Source organism: Gobio gobio (genome assembly GCF_949357685.1).
Source record: "Gobio gobio genome assembly, chromosome: 17".
Taxonomy (NCBI): Eukaryota; Metazoa; Chordata; class Actinopteri; order Cypriniformes; family Gobionidae; genus Gobio; species Gobio gobio.
The window spans coordinates 19,413,669-19,434,189 of NC_137110.1; the positions used below are offsets into that span (position 1 = coordinate 19,413,669).

A 20,521-nucleotide genomic window follows, 5' to 3' on the forward strand; every position below is an offset into this window, starting at 1 on the left:
TTAAATAAGTAATTGTTTCCTTTTTTTTAGTTCATGTTTATAGCTTTATTGTATTGATATGTGCTACTCTGCATTTTTATTTATCAGTTTGAATTTTAAGGTTCAAAATCAGATTTGTATGTTCAAATAGGTCGGTATATTACTGTATATCAATGATAATGAAGTGAAATATACAGGCCAAATTTTTTTTACATGATGCCTGAAACATTGTCACTGTGAATTTCTTATTGTGAATTGAGCATAATGTTTTTTGTCATGTTGTGTCAACTGTACACGTAGCATCTTCTTATCTAATTTCCAACTTGTTTTCTCCAGGAACTCTAGCCAGGTGTCCCCTCACAGTTGGGACCTGTCCTGAGCACCATTAGCAGCGAACATCATGTCAGAGCTGGAGGACTATTCCCCTCCAAGGGGCCACCCCCATCCTGACCCGGCTCGCATCCAGCAGAACCTCCTGGAGGAGCAGGTGGAACTCTGGTGGTTCAATGAGCCAGGCAAATCCTTATTATGCTACTGTGCTTCTGTGGCCTTGATCTTAGGCTGCGGCCTGGGTGGCGTAGGCCTCCTTTCCACCACCACCAGCCTTTCCAGCGAGTGGCGGCTGGGCGCCGGAACCACTCTTTGCCTTCTCGCTCTGGCCGTCCTCCTCAAGCAGTTGCTGAGCTCCGCTGTCCAGGACATGAACTGCGTGCGTAGCAGGCGGCGGATCAACATACTAAAAAGCGGCGGTTTAATTGACGTCCTTATCATGTTGATCACGGGAATCTCTCTGCTCATCTGTGGGGCTGTGCTCCTAGACGTGGCCTTGGCCTACCACATGCCCAAACCCGGCAAGGCACTGAATGACATGTTTATATCTGGGGTGGTAATGCTGGCAGGTGGGAGTTTCACAGTGTTAGCGGTCAGCGTTTATGCCGCAGTAGTTTTTCTCTTAGAGAGGAAAGGGCCGGGACAGAGACGGTGGGAGAGGACAGTGGGGATCTTCAGCATTTCAGGCCAGATGCAGCAAAGGAGAAGAGAGACAACTTCAAGTTTGGCTCAACTGATCTAACTGTGGCTACAAAATACATGCGCCATTATTTTACTGAACAGGAACTAAAATGCTCTCAAAGAAATTTGCACCTATTAAACTAAGGCACAAATCACATGTGACATTTACAATTGAGTTTCACAAGCAAATTGATTTAGATTTTGGCTCAAGGTTTCAGGCATTAAGTCTTTGCCGGATTAAGCACAAACATTCATCTTTTACATGCTTCACTCCAATAAAGTACAGTTAAAAGTACGTAAAAAGCACAAAAACAATCTTTGATCTTTAATGAAATTATTTTAGGTAAAACATGCTTTCTTTTCAATGCTATTGGACAACTACATTAAGTGTGTGTGTGTGTGTGTCTTTGATGGCTTTATTTATACGGGCATACCAAGCACTTGTCCATCTGGGGATGTCTTCAGCTTTTCAGTGACTCTGGTGTGTGTGAGTGAATCGTCCGGCTGTCATTTTGCATGCCTGTGATTTTACACTACAACCTGTGCAGGCGAAGCTATGGATCAAATAAAGGATCAGAATGTCAATCTGGAGGATGTGAGCACAGTTTTATTTTATTTTATTTTATTTTGATTGTTGAAATACACTGATACACTTTGATGCAAATTATTGGTATTTTGTTCTGAAGGGCTTATGTAAAACATTCACATACAGATGGAGATAAACAGATGGCTGGTTGTAGCCATTTAGTGGAAATCTATTTCAATTTGTACGCATAATAAACAAACATTCAGGCTCTGCTGTGACAACTTTGGACAAATTAGCCTACTCCAGAAAAGCTTGCATCAACATAAAACTTCGGACACACCTCATTTAAAGTATATGTGAATGTCAGTATATTTATAACCAAATATCAAGCCAAATGGTATTTAAAAAATATCTCAGGCACACTTTAGTTAGTATTATCTACACCTATAGTTATTCTGCTAGGACATTTGCTAACTCACATGCTATCGGAATTATCGTAAAAACTAAATACGAGTTTCCTATTCTGTAATTGGACACTCTCAAGTCGTATTGGGAGACCGGGGGCAATTGTAACAAATTTTGGTCATGTTGTCATTGCTCAAAAACCTTTTGAAATTTTTGGATAACATTTTTATTTTGGTAACTTGTATTTGTGTTCTACTTGTTAACAATCACCAAATGTTTTTACAAGCAATGTTAGAGTCACAACATTGATTGAAACATTTGAAGTCAAATGTTACATCTGCCCCCACATGCGGGGGCTATTGTAACACCATATGGGGGCAATTGTAACAACACATGTAATACCTTTGTATAAATACCAAGGACCACAATAAACAGAGAATATAGATATAGTTTAAACTATTTAATGTCCATTACAATATGGACAGCGACACTCGCCTTACTGTTTTCCTTGGTCTGAACGGTATGAAAAGAGAGTGTACCGGGCCTACTCAGTAAAATGGATCCATGATTGAGAGGCAAAAACTTTAACCTCTGGACTATGCCATTAAATATATTGATAACAGAGTATAGTTCATTCGTATACATAAATATTTAAACGTTTCACATTTTTACATTATTGTTATGACATTAGAAAAAAACAATCATCTACTTTCTATATTGAGTTTCCATGGTAGGCTACACAAAAATATTAACAAGCCAAAAATAATAGTAAATATGTTGATCTTATATGGCAGTATTTAAAGTTAAGACAACTTATGATTCAACGCAGTGCTACAATTGCCCTTGACTGTACCACCCCATGACAAGCTACCCTGCTAGCTAGAAACAATAAAGCTATCAAACAAAGATATCAAATGTTAGACAACAGAATGGTCATGAAAACAAGACAGATTTAAATTCATAGACATGAATGGTTAAGACAGTATGAGGAAAATATTGTAGATGAAAAAAATAACTTTCATTCCTCAAAAATGAGTCTTTGCAGAAAAAACTTTACCAAGTATCACTCGGCAGCTTGTCCTTTGGCAGGCAGAGAGGGATCTCCACTGAGCACATGCAAAATTAATTTCATGGTTCTATCTCGTTTCTGATTGGTGTACCAACTAATTGTCTCCCCTACTACTGGGAATTTTCATACCCGATTTTTTCTGACTTGGGCGTGCCATTATTTTTAAACATGGCGGAGGGAAGAACGGTTGCAGCTACATCGTCTTGTTGTTAATGTAGTGCATTACATACACTGTAGTCATGTGAAAAAGAAAGGACAACCAATTAAATTCGATGGTTTTATGTATTAGGACATAATACAAAAAAATCTGATCAAGCTGATCTAGATAGCGCTGTGTTTATTTGATCGTCAACTAACATAACCCTAAATGTTGTTAAAGATGAAATGTCTTCAATACATTTTGGCTTTAATAAGATGGCCCCAATAAATAGGCAAGAATAGACCTGGTGCCTTCCATGAATATTCTTTACGACAACAAGCTTGTAATCACGACTTCAGAAGTGGGAAGTATCCGATGGCATTGGAAGGCAGCACGACTTCATGCACCTCAAACTACTAAAAATGATCCTGGGAACAGATGGTTAAAAGTCGTTGCAGAAATGGCTATGAGAAAAGGCCAAGCACGTTTGATTGCAGATGCCACATTGATTGATATTTAATTTTATATGCATTGACTTTCATGCATCAACTCTGTCCAAATACTTTTGGGGAAGCACAATTCTTTTGTGCTCTCTTTGCAAAGCAATCCTTTATTCTCCAAATCACTACTATGTATTATTAAAAATAAATCTACTAATTAAATAACAGAAAGCTACTGGCTGGTTAAAAATGTTTTTAGTTTGGTCCCTCTTGTGTGTTTAAGGAATTGTGTTTAAGAAACCATGCAGAGTTATTCATCCATACCATGTCCTGTGAAGACAGAAGTAAATTCTGAAAAGGGCCAGTAATGGGCTGAGCGGGACCGTAATCATGGGCAGGGGGGTGGCTGGGTCGTGTTGGGCAATGCCTGTTCTTACCCAAACAAGCTGACTATTGTGCAACAGCTGCTCAGTCATCATGTAAACAATAGCTGACTCTGTGACCCATTGTCACCCGTCTATTGGCTTGTCATGTGTTGAGACTGATAAGAATGAAGGAGTGCAAAAAATAGCAATGCGTACAACACATATATTCATGGATGATTGGGAAAGAAAATATGTTCTCTATTTGCTCATATTCGAGCCTCAGCATAAAACATCAATTTATTTCAATAGCTAGAATATCCATAGGTAAATAAAAAAAAATGAGCCTTTCCATATAGTGCAGAAAATAATCACAAAACGCTTGCCAAAACAAAAATCCATTTATTTTCTCACAATGACCTTTAGTTTAGTATTACTATTGAGCAAAAAAGTTGTCAATAAGAAAAGATCAAAAATACATATTTCAGATTCAGTGTGAAATAAATATCAGATGCTGTCACGCCATTGACCTTTGGTATATAAATGAGGGAGGAAGCTGTTTTGACGCGACAAATAATATATTCTGCTGCCTCTGCAGAGGTGGCAGACAGTATTCCACACACACACACACACATACACGTCGCACTGATAAAACAAGTGGTGCAATGCATGCCGAATGAAAAGAAATCGGGAAGGATTTTCCCAGTGTGAACACTTACAATGACATACAAAAAATCATGTGTGACCAGATGTTTTGACTGCTGAGAAGGATTTAAGAAATGAACACAATCATAATTAATAAAGCATTAACATGCAGCTGTGTTTTTGCTGCTTGGTTCATAGTAATGCCATTAAGCATTTCCACTTTTTATTTTACCTTTAAAAGTGTCAAGGCATTCATGGTATTTTGACCGAGCACAAACAAACCAAACCAAAGATAAAGATACGGGCTACTGTGGTGAATATAGTGTTACTGTGCCGTCCTAACAGTCCGCTGCCTTATTAATCATTGATTTTGAGCACAAAGTATTAATTTCATTGAGCCTGTGGTTATGTTTACAGCTCTACAGACATAAGATCATATCACACTGAGAGATAGTCCCTCCACCTACAGCAGAAATGAAAATAAGCAGCTTAAGTTAACATCTGACAAGTTAAAGGGATAGTTCACCCAAAAAAATGAAAATTCTGTCATCATTTACTCACCCTCATGTTGTTCCAAACCTGTACAGTGTCATTTTAGTATCATACTATTATAGTTTTTATTAATAAATTGAATTAGATTAGATTTTTCTGTTTTTCATTTAGTTTGTCGTGTTTTTTGGTCATTTTTATTAGGGGTTTTTTTGTCACACTTTATATTAGGTGTCTTTAACTACTGTGTACTTACATAAAATAATAAGTACAATGTTCTTATTGTGTTCATGTTGTATATCAAAACACTTTTGCTGCTATTGAGGTGGGATACGGATAAGGTTAGGGACAGGTTTGGTGGTATGGTTAGGTTTGAGGGTGGGTTAAAATGTAAGGGAAGGGTCAACAGTCTAATTATATATGTAATTACAGAAAATAATTACAGATATTATTACATGCAGGTAATTAATAATAAAAGTACAATGTAAAAACATGTATGTAATGCACTGTATCAAATTATTCATATAAATGTCAGTACATAGTAGTTAAAGACACCTAATGTTGTGGGAGTGGGAGTGTTTTTTTTTAGTATGTCTATATATTTTGTATCAGTTTTAGTTTATTTAGTTTTAATTATTCTGGTACTTAAATTTAAACTAAATGGAAATCAGAAATGTTTCTTGGCAACTAGCTGAAATAAAATAAGTTTACATGTTTTATGGTTTTAGTTTTAGTTAACGATAATTACTCTTAACCTGTGTGATTTTTTGTTGTTCTGTGGAACATAAAATAATATATTTTGAATGTTTCAATTGCTTTTGTTTATAATGAAAGCCAATAGGGTCCAAAATAACAACAACATTGGACCCTATTGACTCTTATTGTATGGACAAAAAAATTGTTTATCGTGTTTAAATAGAAGAAATACATACATGGTTTGGAACAATATGAAAAAATCTCTTTAAAAAGAACATGTATAGGTAGATCCACCTCTGGATTATAATCCAAAATCAACTGTGTTTTTATAGTCAATCAATCAGAGTTTCTCAGTAACTTTGCGGTCTGACTTCCTTGTGTAATTTGTAAAACCTGATCTCGGACAAAAGCAACAGGGAGGCTACAGCCGTCTGACTGCTGTGTGTAAGGCAGTAGTTGTCTCGCTGATGAAACAGGAAGGATAGAACACACAACATACACAGGCTCTGTCCTCTCTCAGTTGGTCCTCAGTTGATAATCTGTCAAAATGTTCAAGCAAAGTCAGAAAAGTACAACTTATAAATTGCATTGAAAGTTTATTTGAAGGCATTTGAATATGTTATTGACATTTGGCTGTCTGGATATATCTGAAGAATCCCATTGTGGCTTGATGTCTGCTCTGCATTTCTTATGAATAAGTGAAGAGGGCTGAAGGATTAGAGTGACTCTCTCTCCTCTGGTGTCGCTGATGCAAATGGAAAGCTGATAGTCTACACTATTTCAAACTGTGTGTGTGTGTGTGACAGAAGACAGAGTAAGGCTCATGTTCACTGAACTCTTAATGCAGGGTGAAGGTAAACTTTATATCAGAATGATATTTGAGAAAGCGTATGACGGTGTGTGTGAGAGAGGTAATTTCTGAATGTGTCTTACCTCCACTCTGAGTTATATAACGCACCCACGGTAATGCATGGTATCCACTCTTCTCGATAATCTTTAAATATCGCACCTGTGTTTGTTACCACACATAAACAAAACACAAAAATAAAATTATGTCTACCACATAGTGACTACTATCAAAAATATTGTGTGAGGTGAATGTTTTGTTTGTTGCACCTGAATGCCAGACACTGTGAAATATGGAATCTCAAAATTCACTGTGATTGGTCGCTTGCCCTCGAGTTCATTACTTTCCACACTTGGCAGTCCAAAATGAGCTCGCATCATGAACTCTTTCCCGCCCTTCAACGATTAAAGATATATCATTAGTTTTTGACACATCTAACTGTCTAATTAGCACTGCAAAATTCATCACTTCAGTAATAAGTCCTAATTAACAGTTCGGATTTAAGTCTTCTGAGTCACGGTTGATACACATTTTCCTCTATTTTCAACGTTGTCACTGCACAAAACTCCAGGACCGACTTATAGCCTTTTCAAGCCTCAGACATCATCAGTATTTGAAAAACATTCTTGATTAAATGTCCCACATGTCTGTCTTAGAAGAAAAAAAAAGATGAAAAGCTGCAACTATCTAGTGGTAATGATAAGGCACAAAATTATTCATTTAGTATGTCTTTGCTTGCACTATGTTTGATGTCTTTGGCAAGCATTTCATTTTTTATATTTTTTTAAATGTATGCTCCTTTGGCAGACACTTTATATGGTATATTTTGCATACATTCTCACTCTCTGTTTTTATGGACTTTTGCCTTCAATTATAAAGGCAATTTAACATTACATTTACGCTAGACGCCTTTATCCAAAGTGACTTACAAATGAGGTGAGAAATAGAAGCAATCAAACCAACAATAGGGCAACAATATGCAAGTGCTGGGACTAGTCCCAGTTAGTCTAGCACAGTACATGTAGCAAGTTTTTTTTTAACCATCATCCTTCTCTCGGGTCATTTTGACCCGAAACTCATTTTTAAAAGCATTTTAAAAATTGAAGACCCTAGGACTTTTGTTGCATTTGAACTATGAATACACACAAAAAACTGACTGGATTAGAGGAGTTTTGTGGTTGAAAAAAAAAAAAAAAAAGTAACAAATCCTCCCATCGCAAGTCAATTTTACCCCCATATGAATGAATGGAATACAAGGTATGCTTCAGTACACATAGAAAAACCTAAACATGCTAAAACTTCACCAAAAATTATTTTATAATGTCTACATGTGTAACTGAATGCATACTAAAGAGTAACTGACTTTAAGACCCAGCGGAACAGCTCATTTGCTCCATATAGGGCTATAAGGCCATCTAGTGGCATGAGTCATTAAATATCATGTTATATAATTTTTTTCCACAAGAGGTCGGCAAAGACACCCATTGTATGATATTTTAAGATTAATTAAAAGGGTTATTCTAGCCTGACAAGCCAGACCCACATCAAGATGTTGGGTCTGGGAACACACCAGTGGCAGGGCTCAATCCGAGGGGCGGGATAAACGGTTGTCTTTCAAATTCCCTCTGCACGCAATAGGATAGCGCTACAACCAACCAGAGCAACAAAGAAGGTGAAGGGGAGCTAGTTGATAGATTAAACTTTTGCCGTATCCGGTCGGCAAAACTCAGAACACATCTTCCTTTTTTAAGAATGACTCCAGTGCCTTTCTTTTCTCAAAGAAAAGCTTACCTCCAAGTCTTCCAGAGTCGCTGCCAAAACCGCGACTCTTCTTTGTTTACAAGTAGCATGTGGAACCGCTGCAACTCTGCCGTCATTATGTTAAGCCCGCCCACCGACTCTATACACGATGTGATTGGCCTGACTAGAGTTTGGTTTTTCCAGCTCGCAAGCCAATGGAGAGTTGCTAGACGCCCTGGCTGCAAATTAGATTTGCAGCCGCTACGATGCGTATTGATTTCTAGGCTAGGGTTATGCATGACATTTTGTGATTTTGAATTTAAGTTGAAATAATGTTCTTAAATTATTATTTATTTATTGATCAAATCTAATTTAAAAGGTAAATAAAATAAAAAATAACCCAAAAATGTTTTGTTTCAAAGTGCGAGGGTTTAAGAAAAATTATATATGCTATTATGCTATATGCTAGTATTTTTGGAGAACTGTGAAAAAAGACTTCATGGATTATCTGATTTTTTTCTATCTCCAAAAAAGATTTTCAGAAATCTGAAAAATAGATAAAATAACTTGCAGTGATTTGAAGCGACACAAAGATCTCAAACATCTTGCAAAACATATGAATGATACTTACAGGGAAGGACTTAATGTTCCATTCTACAGCACTCTTCTCAGGAACCCATTTAGCCTGGCCTGTGGTGGTCTTAAATTTGGGGGAGTCAGCGTCACTTGGAACAGGAACTAAGATGGACACATTGTTGGCAGTGGAGCGGCTCTTGAACTGACTGCGGGCCTGAAGAACAGATGGAGGAACTATAGCACAACTTCACACTCCAAGTAAAACTTCCAAAGCTACATTTTCAGAAAGTAAAGTTTCAGTATGGCAAGGGCAATAGGACAAAGCATATTTATTTCAGAATCTGACAAGTCTTTGGACACAGCTCAGGTAAACTCTGAGCCATTCCCCAGGACAGAAGCCTGAAAGCTAATTACTGAAACCAGGGAGTGTGCTGGAGGAGGCAAAGCAAGAATCAGTGGAGTGTGTAGATTGTGTATATGTGTGCAGCTCTACCTTAACCTTGATCTCTACTCGACTGTGAGAAAACTTCTCTATTACGCTCTCAATCCATATTAGAGGCTTCACCTGTCAGAACAGAGGAGTGACAGAAAATAACAGAGCAGTGAGTCTGCTGCCGCTTATTGAGCCACTGACTTGCCTTTTTGACATGCAATCTTCTTAAATTAATTCAATAGAGTAATATTTTCCAACAGCATAACATCAACTACGATAACAATAAAAAATGTTTCTTGACCGCCAAATTAGCATATTAGGATGCTTTCTGAAGATCATGTGACACTGGAGAAATGGCTGCTGAAAACTAAGCTTTGTCATCACAAAAATAAATTATTTTAAATTGTAATAATATTTCACAATATTACAAAATTTCACTGTATTTTTGAGCCTGGTGAGCAAAAAAGGTTAAAAAAAACACATTTTCAAAAATTGTAATGACCCCAAACTTTCACACTAGCACTTTTGGTGCACACCTGGGTTCGATTCGGTTCACTTGGATGATGTGAACTCGGGTGCGCACACATGAACCGTACCCGAGTCTGCTTAAAAAAGTGGTCTGGGTTCGGTTCATGTGAACTCCAGTACGGTTCGCTGCTGATGTGGACGTAGTCGTACTAAATCACAGAAGTGAACCATTATTAATGACGCATAATTTGATAAAAATGTGTTTGTGTGAGTTTCACTCATTTTCCTGGTGAGCGTGACTGACGTACTGCAAGCAGAGAGCTGTAGATCTCATTTCTGCTCGCCTTCAGTATTCTTTAGAGCATTTGCAGTACATTCGCGGCAGATAGACGCAAGTGCATTACATACTGAAGCTTTGGTAACAAAACCAACAGTTCAAAAACAAAAATATAAAAGTGAGGTGAGCAAAGCTATGCATTTTGCCACCTTCTCGCTCGCCGTCATTACCAAGTAACGGGGTAAACAGCTGCTGCTTTGATGATGCAAACACACCCCGGTTCGGACCCAAATAATATCATCGAACAATCGAACTCGGGTTCAGTCCAGGCAATCGAGTGTGAAAGGACCCTTTGTGTATATATATTGTCAGTTATCATCTTTGAAATAAAAACAATTACATTTGAAAGCAATTTTGTATTTAAAAAATGTCTTTAAACAATGAGCAATGAGTCAAAAAAAGATGATAAAAAAGTGATGTAACTACTTGCAGTTTATTGCTCACACTGGAAGTGGAAGATAAATTTGAATGCTTTACAAGGCATATACTGCAGAAATAATAAGAGTAGTATGCTATTCCGAACATTTCATGTTTTTGTTTTGGTCTTTCAATTTAAAATTCTTTTAATTTAAAATTCTTTGTATAGGTTTTGCTTTGAAGCTCTTATCATATTCACGTTCTTTGATTCTTGCATGTTTTTATTTAAATAAAGCTCTCTGACACTTCATCACTACAAAGGTGCAAAAATGTAGGCTATAATACCAATTGCTTTGTAACTACGTAACAAATCAACCCGTCATTAAACACATGCACTAAACACGTGATTACCGCACATTTTTATGACATCTATCTTTGACATCAACTCATTGATTGAAGAGTTGTGTAGATGCAGCACTGACCGTGGTGTTGAGTCTGTAAGACATGAGTTCGGATTCTCCATCAGGTGGGATGAAAGAGATAGTCCGGTCGTTCTCGAAGCGGGAGAGACGCACACACTGATGAAATTTCACATCTTCCAGCTCCACAGTCTTACTCTTCTCTCCTGTGAGAAAGAAAACAGAAGCCCAGAGGGAGAGCGGGGTGAATTCTAATATAAGAAAAGTGGTCGCTGATGATTATAATTTGAGTAAAGCTAGTTAATCAAGTTGAAAGCTGCACACGCACACACCGTATTCACACACAGAGCATCCTAATGTGTTTCCTGGAAATTGCAAACAATAGCACTTTTGCGCACCCAGGTAAGTGTAAAGGTAGTTTATTTGTTTGACCTCAGCATAGAGAAAGGCAGTGACTACAGAAGAGCTTCTTAATGACTCGGGGACTCTGAGCCCCGAACCTCACTAATACCACAGAGCTGTGGGATTTCACCAGCGCACTCACAGCAGGAATGTGTGCGAGCGTGAGCCTCTCTTCATATTTATGAATGTATTCTGCTCCATCCAGGAGTGACATTTACAGTGGAACATGAAAGAGCTCTCAGAGGTTTGAGCTGGAACACAGAGGTCAGATCAGAAGCTTTGGGTGTCTGTGTCCTCTGCCGCAGATGAGACGTACTGGGAGCCGCTGCAGCACCTAATGATGACATCAACCGCAGGGACTAAAGGTCAGGAAGGGGTTAGGATGCTCTCTTATAGCTCTCTGATTGGCTCCCCAGGGTCCACAGGCAGAGGCTTCAGAGAAAGTGATTGGTCTTCAGAACCTGAGGTACACTTTTAGGTACACATCTTTTGCCACGGCAGTAAAAGTGCTCTAAAGATAATGTTCTATATAATATTAGTATAATTAGAAAAATACATAATACATTATATTATAACAAGCTCCAGCATGCCTGCGACCCTACAGAGAACAAGCGGTTTGGAGGATGGATGGATTGAACTATGTACAAAATGTCACATTTTCTTGCTTCCATTAAAGCACAAGACACTTGATATTGTCTAATAATGCTGGATAACATGATCATTAGGTTTTACACAAACTTGTCAAGTTCATATTAACTAGAGTGCTATTGTCATTAAAGCAAATAAAGACAAACCACTTTTTATCCTAATTAAATAATTTGTAATGTTTGTCCATTAAATTAGATAAAAGAAAATGTGTGTAATCATAGAATCATTTCATATCAACATCAGCATTATTACAAAGAAGACTTGATGTCCTATATTTTAACCTTCGCAATAGAAAAACTTGCATTTCCAAGGTTGAGCCTGTAGAGGACAGTGTTTCACTTGTCTAATTTTCATTCTACTGCTGAGCTGAGGAGAGATCCTTCTGGGTTCATATTAGGGCTTAGACTGCAAGGACAGGATGCCACCTTCTACCTTCAGCTATGGTTACAATAGTTTGTGGCATAGTTCAACTTTATAGTGGGAAGCGTACAGGAAACTGGTAGGTTGATTTCACTTCCCTGAAACCATATCTGATAAAACAGTTTCCTGTAGAAGTCAAATGAATTGGTGACTTGAAATGTCTATTAAATGTTAGCAAGCTGCAGCAAAGCTTGGATACTAAATGCATCAAATTTATGCATTTAAATTTACTAAATGTAATGCTTTAATTGAGCATTAAAAGTGCCCTATGTAACTTTTCTTTGTTAAAAATTGAACAAAACAAAATTTAAATAATGAGTCAATACACCATCAATCATTCTTCCAAAATGTGTTTTTGTCTTACCCTGAAGTCTGTTATAAGTGTTTATTTTTTAGACCGAGATGGATGCTTTTCAAGCAAAATTGCGTACTTTCGTCCGTGTGTGTCTTATCGTATCCGTAAATAGAGAAAAGCTGCTCCGGCTACTTTGACGCATATGGGAGTGGCATAGGTTAGTTGTCACAACAAGCGAGAAAGATTGACATGGAGCAAGCTAAATCTTGAACCTCCGGGGAATCCCCTGTTGTATAAATAAACAAAACGTCAAACAGAGGAGAGTCTGCTGGCAAAAAAAGAACGCAACAGAACTCGTAATTGAGCTCATTGGCTTGGCTTTTCGGAGATGACTAGAACTGAGGAATTTGAAATGTTGTAAAAGTGACACGGAGATGACATTTTGATTACTCAGGCGAGTAAGTTCAAGTATAAGTATAGCTACAATAATATCTAGCTTCCGACAGACCGCCTTCCGTATTCAACTTACGCAGAAAGTGTAAAGCCTCTTGCGGTTCAAAACGTGTTCTAGTGATATGTCCCGCCAGTTACACTTTTTCATAAGCTAAATACGGAAGGCGGTCTGCCTGAAGCTAGATATTTTACATTATAAAGTTAGTTGTTTAACCACTAGAGGGCCAAAAGTTAAATTGTGTACCCTTTAATTTACAGCTATTAACAGAATAGCATTGCTCCATTTGATATAGATTTCCTTTCGGTTGGATAGTAAATCTGGAGCGCTCCTGTTCTAGAATGCATAGCTGCAGTTATAAAGCACATGCAGAATGCATTACTGATTCCTGGTCTACTGTGAAACTAACACCCGCTGGGCTAGGCCTAGGGTGGGGATTAACCAAGAAAATCAGATGAATGGAATTCACCTAACAAGTGCAAATGAGAGAGACACTTTATGTAAAATAGGTTAAAACAATCAATTTACTGCTTAACTATGAGCCCTGGAATTAGGTCACTTTCTACACTACAAAAAAAAAAAAGTCAATAAAAACAAAAAGTCAATTTAAGGCTGAAATGTGCAATTTTGGTCGCTATTTGTATCACCAAAAGGAACTGCAAAAATTACTGAAAATTTTGACCTCCATCTGCCATTAGTCAGAAACGAATAGCCACGCCCCAAAATGCCATTGGTTGAGCCAATGTTGCTACTGCCACAGAGCGGGAATCAGCCTCCAAATAGCTTACTTATAGTTGTGTCTGCATATTAAGCTGCATTTTTACATTGAAAAAATATGCATTTCGGTTCTCAAGACGGTTTACTGATAGTTGTGTGTACTCACGGCCGGTGATCTCGAACAGAACTTTGTCATTGAGTCCAAGTCTTAACTCAGGCATGCCTGACAAAACAACTTTGAGTTTGATGGAGCCCAAAATCTCGCTTCGTAGAACACTGCCTGTAGCACTGACCTATAACGAACAAAACAGAGAAGATAAATGCAAAGCACAATCAAGAGTGGCAAGGTGCGATATTGCATCATCACCATTACTGCCATCTACAATTTATAACGCTCTGTCGGGCAAGGCAGTAACCGTGTGATTTGTGCTATAATGCTTTTGGAAAGTGAGGGGTAGAAGTATGCTGTAATAACGAATATGAGAATATAATATATTATATTATGCTAAAATATTAAAAGGATACAAGCTGGACTCTGAAGATAGATCTAAACCTTAAAAAAGTCCACATCGAGTCAATACCTCTGAGGGCTCTCAGATACAAGAGCCAGAAAAAGCCAGAGCGAGAAAGCTGCACGGATGAATAGCAATGCAGAATTAGAAAGCAATGAGACGTGATTTAGCTCTTAATCAGAAGAGAGGTGCTGCTCAGTGCTACTGTCTGCCAGAGTTTAGACCCTGACTCTGAAAAGCGCTAATGAATCCATCAAAAGCCAGTCCAGTGGGGGGCTGAGAGTTAAGGAGCAGAAAAGAAAGGCAACAAGAAAAGACGGCAGATGCTTCCTCCTTCTCTCAATCTAAGGAAGTCTGGAGACCTGACCCTTGAACCTGAAAACATGAAGGAGGTCGGCTGATGGAGTGATAACGTGGGATGTTTGATGTCTGCACTGAATAAGCCAGTCCAGTATGTGGAAAGCTGTTTTTTTTAAGTAATGTGCTCATTTTACTGAAAAAAAATACTTTTTTTATTGTAATTGTATTTATTGCAATTTATTTACTTAAAACTTTTTTTCATTGCATTTATTTGACCAAAAAATATGTTGAAAACAGTTAGACTGTTTAATATTTTTGGATATTATTATTTTTGGATGTGGAAAGTGTGACATTTTCTCCGGATTATTTGATGAATAGAAATTTCAAAAGAACAACATTTATTTAAAATAGAAAGAAAAAAAATAGTAAATTTTCAATATAATAATTCAAATTAATATAAGCAGCATCTACAATGACTGTAATTTTATCAATTAGAATGTATTCCTGAATCTTTTGTTAGTCCTGGAACGACATAGTACCTACTCCCAAACCTATCCATTAAATGGCCCTAAAATAATAAGGAATCATAGGATGAAGAGTGATGTTGAAGCCTCAACCCAAAAGACCTGTTCACATGTACCGGGACGATTTTTGTGTGCGTTTATCGGCAACGTTTTAACGCCTCGTGACTAAACAAAGGGCGCCAATGTGAGTGTGCACCGACGTGCAAAACAGCAGGCATAAAAGCGTCATTAAAAAAAAAAACGCCTCGGTTTTGTTTTTTTATTTTGACGCGGCACGTTAAAAACTGGCCGACCAATGAGATCAGTGCTTTTGTTCACATGCCTGGAGCTGCTGAAGTGACAGTAAAACAGGACTTGGTGGCGCTCAAGCACAAAACGGTCTTGCCGGGCACACACTGATACGACGAAGAAGTAGTAAGTAGACAAAGGCCATGTCCCAAATGGCACACTTCATGTGCACTTTCGGTCTTGTGGACTTACAATGGCCGCTGCATGCTCGTGTCAGTTAAGTCCATGAGACCGCAGGGTGTCCCATTTGTCATTTTAGATCTCAGAAGGGTGCTCGCGAGCGCCCCCTTTGAGGCCGATATGCGCCCTCGATGCACGCTTCTGCCGAGCCCCCACTGGTGCGGGTTACGCAGCGGACTTCTTCCCGGCAGTCAAAGCGCCATTACGTTGTGAAAGTGCCGACTCAGAGGAAGACTGTGGGTTGCCATTTGGGACAGGGCCATAGAAGAATATGAGCTACTAATGCTGTTTGCCAGTTAGCAAAAATGTGTGAATGGTTTTGGCCATAGACATAATATGTGTATGGTTTTGGCAAGCACGTAAATACTGTCTCTCTTCTTCTTTTGTGTGACAAGGGAGTGTCAGAAGCGTAAAGTGCCGCAGCACCACCTTGTGTACCGGGAGTGCTATCTTCTGAATTTGCACGTTCGCTTGGCACATCGCCAGTGAAAATCGATTGGGTGTGAATGCTCAAGATGCGCCGAAAAACGCTGGCGATAAGCGCATGTTATATTCGTCCTGGTGTGTAAAGGCCTTAAACCACGCCTAAAGTCTGATTGGTTGATTGAGGAGTGTTGTCCCTTTAGTATAATAAAGTCAGCTCACCAATAGGTTAACAGACTCAATGACATCCATGAAGACTTCATTTTTCCTGTATTTGATGCCCTCCGACCTCCATGACACAGCATTTGTTACTGTAGCTGGAGGCCGTGGCGCTCCCACCTCCAGTTTATGCCCCTGTTGGGTGATGTACCTGTCGTGGAAGTGAAAAAAGGTCTTTAGGTCATGGTAACATTAACAATCACCAAGAAAACAACAGTTAGCATAACAAATATATATATATATATATATATATATATATATATATATATATATATATATATATATATATATATATATATATATTAGCATCTTGTATTATATGCAGATTAATTATTATATGATGAACATTATGTCTTGGCGTCAATCTGTCATCTGTCACAGACTTAACTTTACAGATCTATTTAGATTTCAATTAAAAGGAGTCAGTGAAGCAAGTAACTTCAGTAGGTATGTAAACAGACCTCTGGTGTTAGAATGCTGAGAGAACAAGGACTCATGGGTTGAACATGGCTGCCTCTAGGGACAAACAGGCTGAAAAACACCTGACCTTGTTTGTCTTTTTTTTTCATCACTTACATTATATTACTGTAATGTTTTTCTTTACCACACATCCTTCACCTCTTACACATGAAAAACACGAATGCAAAAAGAAATCTGTGTTTAACACTAACATTACAGTTTTCAATCGCCCCTGATGAACATTAGAATCCTATTAAAAACACCAAAACAAACCACTAAATATTCAAAACACAAGTTTCCTCATTCATTCCAAATCGTTTCTGTGTCAATGTTGTTTTTAGGTCTATGAACTGTAGATGGGTACGTGTGTGTGTGTGCTCAAACCTCAAGTGTCTCCAGCTGACAGGGTATTGTGTTGCTGTCAGTGGGAGCTAGCAATAATTAGCTATCCGCTAAGTGGTTGCTTGCAGAGCCAGGAAACTGATAAGATGTTTATGAACTGATATACAAATTATATGTACTATTTTTTGTTTGTTCTTTCATTTGCATAACATAATTTGCTGGACAAGAATATATATTGCGTAAGAATGTATATTGTTTTCATGTTATAGTTAGCAATAGCATGTTCTAATGTTATGTAACTTTTTAAAGTGTCAGCTAAAAATGCTATATAATGTAAATGTACTACAACTATTGTTGTTAGAATTAGTAACATGGTCACTTGCATGACACATCTGGTCATGTGATATTAACATGACACTGCATGTCTTCATCTCATCTAAGTGCACATCATTTTAATGATATTTATAATTTCATTTATTCATGGGAAAATATTTTTAATTAGCTAAACAAAGTATATCGAAATATACCCCCGGTAAAATTTAAAGTCATGATAAAATGGAAGTCAGATCTTTTTCTTCGTATTGAGATAGAGAGAAGTCTGTCGTTAATTAAAAACAATTGTTTTTTTTTTTAAATATGCATGTAAAGAAAATAGATAGGATGAATTTTCCTTTCATGCCAACTTTTAAAATGTCTCTTTATGCTTACATACTATATTACATTTCTCTGGTCCAATCATCTCGGTTTATTATAAAAAAAATAATGACTGCATTTTGTCAAACTGTGCTCTCTGCACAAAGCACATACAGTGACTTATGAATAGCACTGAGCTTGAATAGTAAATGGTCGCTGTTAGTTAAGGATGAATAGTGTTCTCTGAGTAGTGATGGTTGAATGGTGAGTCTGTCAGAACTTACTCTAGTAAGATCTTGCTGTCAGTGGTCTGAGGGAATCCAAAGTCCATGACTTCATCCATTAGCTCATATACTGTCACGAAATTGTCTCGAATACTCTCTTCTTCAAGTGACTTGAAATATTCAATGAAAACCTGCAATCAAATGGCCAATACAAGACGACTATAAATGTAAATACATTTTGTAAGGATATATTATAGTGAGGAAATGTGCTATGGCAGTTTTTTTAGGGTATTGATGTTTACACTGTCAACAAGATTGTGCTGTGCAAGGTTTTATTGAAGGCATTGTCATGGTGATAGATGTTAAACTCAGTTACCTCGACTAATTTGTACAGGAAGGAGTATACAAGAGCAGCATTGGTATTCTTCTTTGTTACTGCAACCACTGAGTAAAATCTGTTAAGTGGTTTTTACACTAAAATTTGCAGAGCTATTACTATACAACAGTAGGACAAATGTTCACAAACGAAGTGCATTTACAAGCGTATATGGAGGATACAGTACAGGTTGCTGTGCTTGATCCAGAGGAAGTGGGTGGAGCCATGAACAACCACAGGTGATAAATCTGCATCTTCCTCTCTTTTCATCATTATGGGCATGAAGTTGTCAATCTCATTGGCATCTATGTTGCCCATGTAGTTCCGGCATATGAGCACCTTAGAGATTGAAACAAAGTTAAAAGCATAGGAGTATCCCAGTTCTGCTCCTTGAAGACCCCCATCGCTCTTTTTAGGGGAAAAACTGACAGACATGGATTTGAATTTTTGTTTTATTTATTTGAGCAGATAAGATATAATGGTAACACTTTACAATAAGGTTCATTAGTTAACATTAGTTAACAACATTAGTTAACATGAACTTATAATGAACTGCACTTATAAAGCATTTATTTATCTTTGTTGATGTTAATTTCAACATTTACTAATGCATTATTAAAATCTTGTTAACATTAGTTAATGCACCGTGAACTACCATGAACAAACCATGAACAGCTGTGTTTATATGAACTAACGTTAACAAAGATTAACTAATGCTGAACAGAGGTGTTGTTCATGGTTAGTTAATGTTAACTAATACAACCTTATTGTAAAGTGTTACCGATATAATTTATCCATGAACTGCAAACCTTGAGGTTCTCTCTGTGAATACAGAGAATATTTTGTTTTTCTTAAATATGTTTTAGCACCAGCCATCACACACAATGGATTCCTTTGCCCTTAAAAGTCAACACTTGTAATGAATTCTCAGGCCAAAAGGACACTCACAGCACAAGGTTTATTTGCATAGGCTCAAATCAGCCTGAGGAAATGTTAACAGCATAATCAATATGTATTATCAACCAATATCTATACTAATATCTCAACTAATCAATCCAAGATGCAATCAAAATGCTTAATGTCCTGGTCACTTTACAGGTGCATGAAGGTATAGTACGGTGAAACCTAAAGGATCAGGGAAGTCAGACTTTAATGTGGCTTTGGTGTTAAGGTATTCCTTCAGATGGAGATATTGGATTGCTCTAGGCCACAGACAAGACTGCTTTCATCAGCACTACCAAAATCCAGGGGTATATTGAAAGGTAATCCATTCCACTGGGACCCTGGGGCTCTGTTTTCATGGAAACACTCCTATACAAACTAATGTGTTCTGAGCTTCTCTCTATATAACTATCTTTATATTATATCTTATATGTGTGTAAAATAATATATATATATATATATATATATATATATATATATATATATATATATATATATATATATATATATATATATATATATATATATATATATATATATATATATAAATTACAGAGGACATTTTTGGATTAAAAAAAATCTATAGCACATGTACACATTTTTTAGTAGAAGCAACTTTTAAATAGGCAGCACTTAAAAATAGAAATATGCAATATATGAAACATGAACACTGCAACTGCCTTTAGTGAAAGTGCTGTTTACTAAGAGTGTGATGTGGAGTGTATGAGACTTTCATATTGACATCATTAGTTGTTTTAGAAACCTTTAAGTACATAGAATTTACTTTCGCAATCGATCTTTAAAACTTTAAACCCAATATTTAGCTATACGTTTCAAATAAAGTGACACTGTCTATCCTGAGAGTATATTAACTGTACGACCTTCCTCCGACAGGTGCACGCGCTCTTACCTTGCCTTTCAAGTCCAGGATGAAGATCGCGGACGCTGCCATCCTTATCAAAGCTGTTGTATGACAAGACGCAACTGACAGATGTTGAAGTTTCGTCAATTTTGGTAAAGTTTAAGCACTCGAAATGAAGAGAGATCTTCCCCATCCCTTATACACACATCTTCCGGGTTTGGAGGCGTCTAACCGGTTGTGCAGCTTGAGCTGGTTGCTGTGCTGTACAATGACAGACGCGACGCGTCAAAACTAGTACACACTGCCATCAAAGAAAACGATTCACGCTGTTCAAGTTTTGACGCGTCGTTCGATTGCTGTATAGAA

The 20,521-nt window shown here is 37.5% G+C and overlaps 2 protein-coding genes across 2 annotated transcripts; one reads left to right on the top strand and one right to left on the bottom strand.

The window, feature by feature from the left end:
* Positions 1–379: 379 nt before the first annotated feature.
* Positions 380–1,571, top strand: tmem125a (transmembrane protein 125a; the record flags this gene model as incomplete). The annotated part of the gene is made up of 1 exon (XM_079841678.1): positions 380–1,571. The coding sequence occupies one exon, from the start codon at positions 380–382 to the stop codon at positions 1,049–1,051; it is 672 nt and encodes a 223-aa protein (XP_079697804.1). The 3' UTR covers positions 1,052–1,571.
* Positions 1,572–4,315: 2,744 nt separating this feature from the next.
* ap1m3 (adaptor related protein complex 1 subunit mu 3) lies at positions 4,316–20,391 on the bottom strand. The gene is made up of 12 exons (XM_079840224.1): positions 20,204–20,391; positions 18,534–18,690; positions 18,352–18,419; positions 18,036–18,166; positions 16,321–16,468; positions 14,038–14,164; positions 11,002–11,144; positions 9,418–9,489; positions 8,980–9,138; positions 6,878–7,003; positions 6,695–6,770; positions 4,316–6,300 (listed from the first exon to the last, which is right to left on the bottom strand). Exons 1-12 carry the CDS (start codon positions 20,243–20,245, stop codon positions 6,278–6,280), a joined length of 1,272 nt encoding a protein of 423 aa, XP_079696350.1. The 5' UTR covers positions 20,246–20,391; the 3' UTR covers positions 4,316–6,277.
* Positions 20,392–20,521: the final 130 nt, after the last annotated feature.